General features: G+C 42.6%; 1 protein-coding gene across 4 annotated transcripts in view; it reads left to right on the top strand.

Moving 5' to 3' along the window:
• Window positions 1-12934, top strand: part of BCAS3 (BCAS3 microtubule associated cell migration factor) — a 633137-nt gene that overhangs the window by 169551 nt on the left and 450652 nt on the right. For all 4 annotated transcript variants that reach the window (XM_029081827.1, XM_029081826.1, XM_029081825.1 and 1 more), the window contains exon 13: window positions 2152-2245. In XM_029081827.1, the coding sequence (XP_028937660.1) occupies window positions 2152-2245 (94 nt within the window). The remainder of the gene's footprint in view (window positions 1-2151; window positions 2246-12934) is intronic.

Here is a 12934-nt window from a genome sequence, read left to right as displayed (position 1 = left end):
ACTCATTTTTCCCCTTCCTACTTACCTCACTCTTTTTCTACAACAACCCAGCCTGCACAAAAAGCGCTAACATCAACCTTGGGGGAAAGGGAAGTAGTCATTTTGGGTACATCCTACTGCCCTTTCCCCCTTTATTTTTTCTTGTCTTTTCAACCACCTTTAAAATTTTTCAGATGATGCTCACTTCAAATGTAAAGTATTTCTCAATCTCTATGGAATCACGTGCCTGCCCAGTTTCATGGCCTAATGAGAAACAGCGTGACCTAGTCGATAAAGCGCGGGCCCGGGAGTCAGAAGGATCTGGGTTCTAATCGTGGCTCGGCCCCTTGTCTCCTCTGTGATCTTGGGCAAGTCATTTAACTACTCTGTGCCTCAGTTACATCATCTGTAAAATGGGGATTAAGACTGTGAACCCCATGTGAGAAAAGGATTGTGTCCAGCCCGATTTGTTTGTATCCACCCCAGTGCTTAGTACAGTCCTGGCACTTATTAAGCACTTATCATTTGTTATAATTACCATTATTATATTGCGTTCCAAAGATTTTAGCAAAAGGTGAAGGCCCCAGCCCCTTGTGTATAGTTATATAGTTGTTCTTTGTTCTTAAAGAAAATTCCAGTAAGATCGAAATTTGCCTCTGGGTACATGTGTGTCCTACGAGGATAATGTTGCATCCTCAGTCCCAATTACTCTGATACATGAAGATTTTCCTTGGTGGCCTGATATTTGTGCAACAGCCCGATAGCAGATGCAGTAGTTCACTGGAAAAGCAGTGTGGTGTAAAAAGAGCACGCGCCTTGGAGTCTTAGGACCTAGCTTCTAATTCCACCTCCGCTGCTTACCTGCAGTGTGGTCCTGGCCAAGTCACTTAACCTCCATGGTGAGGTTAAGTGACTCATTTCTGGGAGACTCATGTGGGACATGGACTATGTCCAACTTGATTAGCTTGTATCTACCCCAGCTGTTAGTACAGTCCCTGACAATCTAAAAGTGCTTAATAAATACCCTTTAAAAAACTGTGCACTGCTAGGCGGATTTAATCATTGACCTAGAAAACATACTGCAGGTGATTCCATTATACAGAATGACTTCTGCGTTTTCATGATAAAAGATGAAACTCCCTGGGCCATATTTACAGTATTCTGCCTTCCGGCCTCTCTCTTCCTCTCCTCCCCGAATTTGTTGTCATTTTGACATGTGTTAACACCTGTCAGAAGAGTAGGGTGTGCTGCCTCTTAAACTGCTGCTGTTCCTTTTCCGTGGCCAATGAGGAAAGGAATAGTTCCAGAGAGTAGTTTTGGCAGCTGCCTTTCCTTGGAAATGCAAACTGTTATTCATTTAAATTGCGGGGTCTTCTCTCCAGACATCAGGAGTCACAAGAGCACTGCCTAAAAAAATTCTCTTTTTTTCCCCTCCAAATAACAATTCAGAAATCTCCATGTGTTGTGGTCTAAGTTTCCTTGGGTAAAATCTTCTGTTCTTTAAAAGACTGATGTTTCTTACAACTAAACTCTCAGGGAAAAGTTTTAAGTTAGGGAAGAAGAGGGAAAAAATAATATGGCATTTTTCACTGAATCCAATAAAAAATAAAAATAAAAATGAATCCAAATAAAGCATCATTTTTCATTACTTTGTTAGCTTGGACTGAAGAGGTGGAGTTCTTTTTCTCATTATGTTACACTAAATGATAGTCTTTGATCATGCAGTATGGTGAAATTCCTATTCAGTATCTTTAGTGATAACCTGGGCAAAATAATAGATGATGGTTTCTTTTTTTACATGGTGGATAAATTCTGCATAAAAGCAGCCTGGTGTAGTGTATCGAGCACGGGCCTGGGAGTCAGAAGGTCATGGGCTCTAATCCTGGCTCTGCCACTTGTCTTGTGTGTGACCTTGGGCAAGTCACTTCACTTCTCTGTGCCTGTTACCTCATCTGTAAAATGAAGATTGAGACTGTGATTCTCACAATCTTCCAAAATGGGTGCTACTCTGACTTTCTCTTAGGAACCATATCATGATAGTTCATGGAACTTCCCAACTGGGATGGGAGTTTGCATAATTTTTGAAATCAGATAAATGTTTGCACTTTTTTTCCCTGGAGCTGTGAATTAAGAGACCTTTCGCTTGTCTTTGTCTGCATTTTGTGTGTATAGGTACTTGTGAGTGAAGATTCTGACAGCGATGGAATTGTGGCTCATTTTCCTGCCCATGAGAAGCCAGTCTGCTGTATGGCTTTTAATACAAGCGGTGAGTTTTTTTCTCCCTCCATCACTGACTTCTTGGTCTTTCCAAATTTGAAGTGAACAAAAATGATAGGAATGTTTTGTATCTTTAATGAAATCCATCTTTTCTGTATGACTTCAGAAGAGTTCAGGGGAGCAGATGGTGTACTACTATTACATTTTGGGTCCCCCCTTCACATTATTAACACATTGGCATCTAAGGTGACTGTCAAATAGTCCTATAGAAACAGGGCATTTGAGTTAGTATTTCTGGTTTCACAGGTTTCACATGGTAATTTGGGAGAATTCCCAAGAGAACTCCCAAAACACTAACTGCCACAGAGTGATCTTCAGTGTGGGATCTAAACCAACATTTCCTCCCATTCATTTCTGCATGTTGCTGATCCTTTGTCTCCGTCCATTCAGTTGTGGTTACTAATCCTAGCTCCATGTTGTCTGGGCAGGTTTTTTTTTTTTTTTTTAGGGTACCTTTACGACTGGCTTTGGTTGCCGAATTGTACTTTCTAAGTGCTTAGTACAGTGCTGTGCACACAGTAAGCGCTCAGTAAATACGACTGACTGAATGAATGAATGTTCTTTGGAGAAGCAACATCACTAAAGAATGAACCTGTATTTATTTGTCTAGGTGCCCCACATTGTTGGATTTTTTTTTTTTTTTGGTAATATTGAAACAGGTGAAACCACTACAGGAGTCATATAAGAATTAAGCCTGGCAGTAGGTGGGGAGGAGAAAAAGAGAAGAAAGGTCTTAACAAATACCATTATTATTATGTGAATGCAGTGAGTCAGAGGAGTTTGGGAAAGAATGGGAGCAGAGGGATGGATCAAAGACTGTGGATTTTTCGACTGTTTAGCTGATAATGCTGTTGGAGTCTCCCGTCCCAACCATCGGATTTAGGATCTGTACAAAGGCATTGATTAGAGGGCTGGTGGTTTGTGCAGCTCCACCATTCACATTCCGTCATTCTCGACAGTCATGTCATTGCTTTATTTGTAAAGGCACAGTAGCAGCAGAGTAAGGCTCCTGGTTTGCTGCAGGGCCACAGATCTCTGACACCTGTATAAACTAGCCTTTTGCAAGATCTCCCTCAGCCCATCCAACTAATGAGATGCCTTAGGTGATTTTTTTGGTGGTAAAAACCTTCACTTCTGCCCGTTTTACTACCACCATGGTAGTAAGGACTCTTTCGGGGTTGGATTGTCTGGTGACAATCAGCATAATATTTGCATAGTCAGGATGGAATGCTTGGCATAATTAATAAAATGTAAGATGAATGAAAAGCCCTGAAGATTCTGGAAATACAGTTAAATTGCAAATCAGACCTAGACTGGATATGTCACTTGCAACTCCAGTTGAAGTCACCGTGAAGGCTCAGTTTGACAACCCATCTGTTATGTCAAAACTCTTTATAGTGTTTAGTTCCAAGCAGCCTTACCGTGAGTGGTTCTGACAGGCAAAGCTGTATTTTTCTTTTCTGCATATGACTCTCTGTGTTAAAACAAGAACACGCTCCATAACCCTGGGGAATAGTATAGTTGTTTCCATATTTTTGTTCACTTTTACTTGGGCTTGAAAATTTTAGATTATAATCTATGCTTGGCATATTCTATCACTTTGAGCCTCAATGCTGTCCTTTTGTGAAAAGCTGTTGCGTATCTGTGAAGGTTGAACTTGCTATTTTTTAATTTGTTCTCCATATCTACCCCTTAAATTGATATCTCTGCATTACGCTATCGTTCCTCTCCTCATTGATCCGTCTCCTGTCACCCACTCCCAGTATCATCATCATCGTCATCACCATCACCACTCTCAGCCGAGTACTCCAGTGCTATTACACAACACTTCTAGGCACTAGAAGGTCATGGGTTCTAATCCCAGCTCTGTCACTTATCTTTTGTGTGATCTTGGGCAAGTCACTTCACTTCTTTGGGCCTCAGTTTCTTCATCTGTAAAATGGAGATTGAGACTGTAAACCCCAAGAGGGACAGGGACTGTGTCCAACGTGATTTGCTCTATCCACCCCAGCACTTAGTACAGTGCCTGGTACATAGTAAGGGTTTAACAAATTTCACCATCATTATTATTACCTCCAGCACCCCTAAACAGATCAATGCCTTTTGCTAAATAATTCCACTCCTCCCCTTTTTTTTTAAAGGTATTTGTTAAACATTTACTACATTTCAGGCACTGTACTGAGTACTGGGGTAGTTACAAGCTAATCGGGTTAGACACAGTCCATGTTCCACATGGGGCTCACAATGTTAATCCCCACTGTACAGATGGGTAACTAAGAAACAGAGAAATCAAGGGGCTTGCCCAAGGTCTCTCAGAAGTCAAGTAATGGAGCCAGGGTTAGAACCCAGGTAACTGGGATTAGAATGCTTATTAAGAAGCGGTCACAGATTATATTGGTGGAAAGGCCAAAGAGTGAAATTTAACAGGGGAAAGTTTACTAGAGGAGGTAGATCTTGAGCTGTGATCTAATGGATGAACGTGGGATTATTATCAGGAGGGAGGTGCTGTACCACAAAGAAGGGATTGTCCATGGGGTAGATACAAAGTACTCAGGTTTGACACAGTCCCTGCCCCACAGGAGCCGCACAGTCTCAATCCCCATTTTCAGATGAGGGAACTGAGGCAGAGAGAAGTGAAGTGACTTGCCTTAGGCTGCATAGCAGACAACTGGCCGAGCCTGGATTAGAACCCCTGACCTTCTGATTCCCAGGCCCATGCTCTATCCATTACAGCATGCTGATGAATGGAAGGTATCATGGACCTTTAAGAAGGGCGGCAAATTTTCTGTTTCCGACACGTACTCTTTAGAACTATTTAAGGACTCTCATTTTTTGTCCCTCTACTTTGGAAATGGGATAGAAATCACCCTGTGATTTTCTGGGTAAGACGAGAGCGCATACAATTTGTTTCGTTGAGCACGTCCTCCCATCAATAAATATGGGGAATTCTTTTCTCCATAGCATCAGTAAAATGCTGTAATTTGGCTTCTCGATCAAGACATTTGCGTGTCTGCTGCCTCTCGTCTAGACATATGCCAGGGAGTTCTGGAGTAATCGATTTTCCTCGATACGGAATTGAGCAATTTGATATTTTTCCCGACTCTTAGATTGTACACATCCAGTTCCTGGCAGCACGGCGTCAGCACATTAAGAGCTTGAGGCTTCTTTTTTTTGTAAACATCCTAAATTAAATAACCCCCCATGATGCGTTCTTTCTATTTGCGACCTCCCAAATTTTTTTGCCGGGGTGTCTTCAGGCACAGTTTATATGATGAGCCCATGTCAATTTACATTAAGTAGCAGACGCGTTTTTCTGTGTCACCATCATTACCCAGATTTCTGTAAACTGTTTGTACCTGTTTAAATATTTTAATTAAAGGCGAGTTTAAAGTGCAGTTGCTGCTCATACAATTAGATTGCGCAATATCATAGAAGCTGGCAGGGGAAAGCTTTTTTCTGTTTTTTTCCCCTTAGGCAGTTTGCAATGTTTGATCAATCTCTAGAACTTGTTACAGAGAATTGCCTTGCTCCTTGGCCATCCTAGAGAATTTTTGCATTAATATGGGAATTATTTGAAGGATTGAATGTTTGGAGGAGGCTGTGGTTCAGGAGTTGAAAACAGGCTTAATCTTTTGCGATGAAAGTGCCTGGGATTTAGTCAGCGGGCAAAGAGCCTTGGAAGAACTTGGAGAGCAAATAGAGTGTTGTTCACCGTGATCTTAAACTGTGAGCCCCACGTGGGACAGGGACTGATTACCTTGTGCCTATCTCTACCCTTAGTGGTCTTCCCTGATTAAGCCCTCTTTTTCCCCACTCCCTCTCCCTTCAGCCGTCTTCTAATGGATCTGTGACATTTGGGCATTTGGTATCCACCCCACCCTCTGCCCCACAACACTCATGTACAGATCTGTAAACTATATATTGTAAATTATTTATATTAATAAATAGTTTGCCGCTCTAGACCGTAAGCGTGCTGTGGGCAGGGACTATGTCTATCTACTCCGATGTATTGTACTCTCTCCAGCACTTAATACGTTCATTCATTTTATCGTATTTATTGAGCGCTTACTGTGTCGTGTATGGGATACCAGGTAAGTGTATTACTGTGTACCATGCTTATTGTGTGCACTGTACTAAGCGCTTGGGAAAGTACAACACAGCAATAAACAGTGACATTCCTTGACTACAACGAGCTTGCTCTGCACACAGTAAGCACTCAGTAAATATCAGTGATGGATTGAGTGATTGATTGATCTTAGTACGGTGTTTTTTCTTTTTTTTAATTGTATTTGTGAAGATCTTACTATGTGCCAGGCACTGTATTAAGCACTGGGATACATACAAGTCAGTTTGGATAGAGTCTATGTTACACATGGGGCTCAGAGTATTAGTCTCCATTTTATAGATGGGGTAACTAAGACACAGAAAAGTTAAGTGACTTGCCTAAGGTCACACAGCATTCACAAGTGGTAGAGGCCGGATTGAGAACTCAAGTCCTTCTGACTCCCAAACCCGTGTTCTATCTGCTAGGCCACACTGCTTATGTAAGCGCTTAATTACATATAGTCCTCAGAAGACTGAGGTTTGATTGGCTTTCCTGGCCTTTGATGGGTCTGTCCAAGTTCCATTTTGACCAGAGAATATTGTCTCAATATCCCCTTTTTCACTCTGGCATGCGTTTGGGCTGTGGGTATGCTTTTATGCCTTTGCCATTTCTGAAAGTGTCTTAGACCTAGATGTGGCTTTTTTTTTCTCTCCCAAGAATAAAGAAATCTATGATTAGAAAGTGTGAGAAAATATGAAAACACTTTCTTCATTGGTATGCTTAGTCAAGGTCAAGGCTATGAAACCAAGGTGACTCCTAGCATAATATTCAGGAGTTTTCCATCAGCGGAAATTATTTTTCCAAAATATGATGTCCAAATTTGTCCTTGGCCTTTTTCCCATTTAACATTGCTGAATTTTTTTCTTTCTTTTTAAGATTATGTGGGTCCCCTGATAGTCTAATAGTTCAGGTTACCCTTGGGGATAGTCACAAGTAATTTGGTGATTCCAATTAAAAAACAAAACAAAACAAAAATACTTGCTAGCATATTTTTTTTTTTAACAAATTTTGGGAAGCTCATTAAAAGCCCACCAAGAAAGCCACTTCACTGGATTTCAACTTAACTTCGTTTTAAAAACATAGACCTGAAATAGCAGTTGTTCAACTTGATCTTTGGGATACCAATTGGTCCTGATACTTGTACAGAAATTCCTTTTAGCTTTTGTTGTGTTTTTTTTTTTACGAGAGCGAGCCCAGAGATGATAGCGTTATGAAAATGTCACGGACCGTAGAATGTGAAGTCTGAGAAGAAAGGACCAGCAAACAGTAACACTTAACTGCAGACCAGAGCAGAAAGCGATCTCCAGGGAAATGTTAAAAATACTGTAAAATTTACATGATGGAACAGCACTGCAAAATGAATTGGAGAAAAACTGCCGGTCGGTTGACTAGCTGGCATGCAATCTGTGGTGTATGGGTTCTATTCATAGACGAGGAATTAAAGGATGCCGTTAAATGGAGTTGTGAAACTTTCAGGCCGACAGCTGCGTGTAGTTTGTTTTTCAATTTCTCATTGACTTTCGTGTTTATTAGCTGTGACTCTGAGGTCAGAATTAAAACAAATATTTTAATGGTAGCATTTACGAGGCTGGCAGAGGGGGCGAGGAGCTCCGTGCTAAGAACTGGGCAAGAGTCGATATGGGTGGTGCCACGCGGTTCTTACAGACTTCCCCAGCGGTGGGGCTTGTCAAAGCATGAGTCACACAAATGATAAATGTCGTAGAATCTGCCCTCTTCAGGTAACACGAGCAAAACTGGATGTGCTGAAGGGAATTTCCTTTGCGGAGGCCTTTAAGTCAACGGGTTAACATCCTAAACAGCTACAGGTTTGTAGGTTTCAGCTTGGTTTAGCTAACAGAGTGAGAAGACCTCTAGTAAGCTGAAGTAATTAAAGTCAGCGTGAGGGTAAATTAGGTAAATGTGCTAATAGAGGTGCACTTACAAATTGCCGAGCTTGATGGAGATTTATGTCAGTACAACTAAAAAGAGGTAGTTAACGGAAGGGACTTTGAAAAGCCAGTCATTCCAAGTATTACACCCACCCCTTTTCCACGTTCCAAGTCAGTCAGAAAGTCGAAATGCTTTCTGCCCGTCATTTTATTATAATAATAATAATAATAATGATGATTGTGGTATTTCAGTGCTTACTATGAACCAGGCACAGTATTAAGTTCTGGGTTGGTGGATACAAGCAAATCGAGTTGGATGCAGTCCCTGTCCCACATGGGACTCACAGTTTTAATCCCCAATTTACTGCTGAGGAAGCTGAGGCCCAGAGAAGTGAAGTAGCTTGCCCTAGGTCACACTGAGCAGACAAGTCTGCAGAGCTGGGATTAGAACCCAGGTCCTTCTGACTCCCAGGCCCATGCTCTATCCACAAGAACTCACTGCTTCTCGGCTTCTCTGCTTTTAATCCCTTGATCTTTTGAGTTTGAAAAGGGAGAATGCCCTGATGTTAGTTTCCCAATGCTATTTGTTAAATACTTGTCGTAAAACAAAGTCCTGGAACAAAGCCAGCCTCCTCGCATTGAAGCTGTGCTTGCCGCACCACAACGGACAACAGCGGGATACCCAAGCAGGTGCCCAAGTGAACCTTAGAGGTGGGCAGGAGAGCGCTTAGTACAGTGCTCTGTTCACCGTAAGCGGTCAGTAAACTGTAAGCTCGTTGTGGCCAGGGAACCTTCCTAGTAACTCTGTTGTATTGTTAGATGGTACTCTCCCAAGTGCTTAGTACAGTGCTCTGCACACGGTAAGCGCTTGATAAACTCTAAGCTCAATTTGGCCAGGGAACCTGTCTACAACTCTGTTACGTTGTTGGATTACCCTCTCCCAAGCACTCAGTACAGCACTCTGCTCACAGTAAGCATTCGAACTCTAAGCTCGTGTGGACAAGGGACTGTGCCGATCAACTCTGTTGTATTGTTATATTGCACTTTCCCAGGTGCTTAGTACAGTGCTCAGTGCACAGGAAGTGCTGGATAAATAGGATTGATTGATTGATTGATTGAACGGAAATCTGCAAGAAAGGCAGAGAAGGCAATTTGCGGATCTAATTAAAGCCAAGCTTCAAACAGTGCCGCATCCCAGATAAAACCCAAGTCAACTGTTTCAGGCAGACCAGCACAAAACAAAGCAATGGGGAAAGGAGTAACTCTGTTGGAACAAAAGCTCCATAAAAGTCTTGAAACAAAGAGGCGAAAGGCAAAACAGGGCCAGGCGCTGCGGGCAACCAACTTGACAGCGTAACGGGGGCCAGACTTTATGCGGCCCCAAAGCCGCCAGGGCCACGGGCCCTATACTGGGCATTTCAGTGACAAAGGCACACATCGATGAATGAGAAGCAGTCTGGCCTAGTGGAGGGAGCCCGGGCCTGGGAGTCAGAAGGACCTGGGTTCTAATCCCGGCTCTCCCACATGCCTGCTGTTTAACCCTAGGCAAATCACCCAATTTCTCTGTGCCTCAGTTACCTCATCTATAAAATGGGGCTTCAGTACCAGTTCTCCTTCCTTCTTAGACCTTGAACCCCATGAGGGACATGGACTGTGTCCAACCACATTATCTGGTATCTACTCCAGCGCTTAGTACAGGGCCTGGCAAATAGTAAGCTCTAAACGAATACCACAATTAATTATCATTGTTATTATTGCCACCACCGTCGTCATCATCATCATTATTGGGTCAGGGACTGTGTCCAGCCTAGTTAACTTGAATCTACCCTAGCGCTTAATACAGTGCTCTGCACACAGTAAGTGCTCAATAAATACAGTTGAATGAATGAATAAGGAAAAAGGATAACAGTGATAGTCTGCTCATTTCAACAGTTAGAGGACATGACAGTTGATGCTAGCACCACTTGGCAATGAGAGGAAGCAAAAAAAAGAAAGGCGATATTCATTCATTCAACTGTATTTATTGAGCGCTTCTTGAGTGCAAAGCACTATACTAAGCGCTTGGGAGAGTACAGTACAACAACAAGCAGACACATTCCCTGCCCACGAGCTCACAGTCTGGAAGGTTATCATGGGTAGAGACATTCACTATAAAGAAGTAACATCCCTGATAATTCATTTGAGTATTGCTCAGAAGAGTTCTTCAGTGCTGTAGCAGAGCTTGGTGATTCAAAACTAAATTTGTCAGCTTCAGGTGTCAACTTTGAAGTAGGGTTTCATCTTTCAATGTGTTAAAATGGCTTTAATGAATTTTTGGCATTCAGAAAAAGTTCAATGATCTTATTATTCAGCATTTTGTATTAGTCACCTGTTCTACAATCATTTGCTTCTCACTGAATTGGGGTGAGAAGTGTTTGTTTTAAAGTGAATGGGGTCTACAAAACAAATGATCAGTTCAAAGAAGAGGTGGTGTGGTCAGTTGGGTTATTTTGGGGGTCTCTAAGGGTTTCCACTATCATTTATGAACAATATGGAAATAGAGCTGTGTTATTTTTTAAAAAGGAAATCAATCCCCAGATGGAAACATATTGTGGTAAAATATACCCAGTCTTTACAATGGTCATACAGGAGAAAGACCTTGAATAATTTCCTTAATCAACATTTGTTGACTTTTCTTCAGTGTGAACAAACTATGAATTATGGATCGAGCACTAAGTGCTTAAAAGAGTATAATAGACGACCTGGACCCAGCTATCCAGAAGCTTACATTCTAATAGGGGAAACCTAATTAATTTAACTTTCCAATTGTATGTTCCCCAATATTCTGTTATTCTGAGATCTCAAAGTACACTTTCTTGCACTAATTCTTTAAACTTTACAGTTCCGTGTCTAGATACCCTCCCATTCTATAGGCTGGGAAAAATATGGCAGGAGGAGTTAATCCGATGAGTGAGGTGGAGCTGATAGAACTGTAACAAGAACCTCTGATTTCTCCGTTTGCTTTTATTGAACACCTGTAATGTGCAGAGCACTGCCCTAAATGCTTGGGAGAGAAAAGTCCAATTAGGGATGCTGATCGCTGTCGTTAAGAGTTTACATTCTAGCTGAGGAGAGAGGCACTAAAATCATAATGATATTTGTGATATGTGTTAAGTCCTTACTACGTGCCAAGGACTGTACCGAGTCCTGGGGTAGCTTCAAGGTAATCACATCCTACATGGGGTTCACAGTCTTAAACCCTATTTTACAGGTGAGGTAACTGAGGCCCAGAGAGATGAAGTGACTTGCCCAAGGTGACACAGCAGGCAAGTGGTGGAGCCAGGATTAGACTCCAGGTCCTTCTGACTCCCAGGCCTGTGCTTTGTCCATGCCGCTTCTAAGTAGGCCATGCAGATAGGAGGGAAAAGGAAAAGGTACATCAGCGAATGCGTATACATTCTTTAGGAGGTTGAGAGCCTCTAAGTGCTTAGGAGGCACAATAGGGTAGAAGTGGCAATTGGAGTGATATAAAGTGGAGAGATTAGAAATTAATTGAGGGACGGCCTCCTGGAAGAGATGTGATTTCAGAAGGACGTTGAAGACACGGGGAGAACTGTGGACTGTCGGGTATGAAGGAGGAGGGAGTCCTAAATAGGCAGAGGAGGAAAATTAGAGGAGGGGACACGAACAAGAGGTTGACGGTGAGAGATATGAGGAGAAAAAGCTTTTTGATTTGTTAAGCTGTGTTAAGATTTGTTAAATGTTAAGATTTGTTAAGCGCTTACTATGTGCCTCGCACTGTACTAATGCTGGAGTAGATACAAGATAATGAGGTTGGACTCTCTTGGGGCTCAAAGTCTTAATCCCCATTTTGCAAATGAGGTAACTGAGGCACAGAGAATTGAAGTGGCTTGCCCAAGGTTACGCACCAGACGAGTGGCAGAGCTGGGATTAGAACCCAAGTCCTTCTGCCCCCCAGGCCTTTGCTCTATCCCCTAGGTCATGCTGCTTGAGGAGGACAGAGTGTGACCTGGGGTGAAGTGGGAGAAGAAAATGGATAAGTAAGGGGGGAAATGCCGATAGATTGCTTTTAAAGCTAGTATTCAGAAGTTTCTGCTTGATTCAGAGATGAATGGACAAATATTTGAGGTTTCTGAAGCACGGGGTGATGTGTGTCAAAAGGCATTCTAGAAAAAACATTTTGGGAAGCAGAGTGAACTGTGAATTTAAGAAGGGAGAAACTAAGGCAGGGAGATCAGTAAGGAGACTGATGCAGGCAGCAGATTTGTTAAGCACTTACTATGTGTCAGGCACTGTAGTAAGCGCTGGGGTGGATACAAGCAAGTGGGATTGGCCACAGTGCCTTTGTCCCATGTGGGACGCACAGCCTCCATCCCCATTTTACAGAGGAGGGCACGGAGGCACAGGGAAGTAAGTGACTTGCCCAATGTTACACAGCAGACAAGTGGTGGAGCCGGGATTAGAACCCCTGACCTTCCGACACCCGGCCCCGCGCTCTATCCGCTACGCCCCGCTGCTTGTCCTTATGAGAAGTGCCTGGACCAGCTTGGGAGCCGTTTAACCAGAGAGGAAGAAGCAGTTCCTGGATATGTGTTAGAGAAAAAGCAGATGGGATTTGGCGACAGACTGGCTCTGAAAGAGAGGGATGAGTCGAGGATAATTCCATGATTGAGGACTTCTGATT

The sequence above is a fragment of the Ornithorhynchus anatinus genome, chromosome 17 (genome assembly GCF_004115215.2).
Source record: "Ornithorhynchus anatinus isolate Pmale09 chromosome 17, mOrnAna1.pri.v4, whole genome shotgun sequence".
In the NCBI taxonomy this organism is placed as follows: domain Eukaryota; kingdom Metazoa; phylum Chordata; class Mammalia; order Monotremata; family Ornithorhynchidae; genus Ornithorhynchus; species Ornithorhynchus anatinus.
The sequence above is the reverse complement of the archived record's forward strand: the minus strand, read 5'-3'. Positions and strand labels throughout refer to the sequence as shown.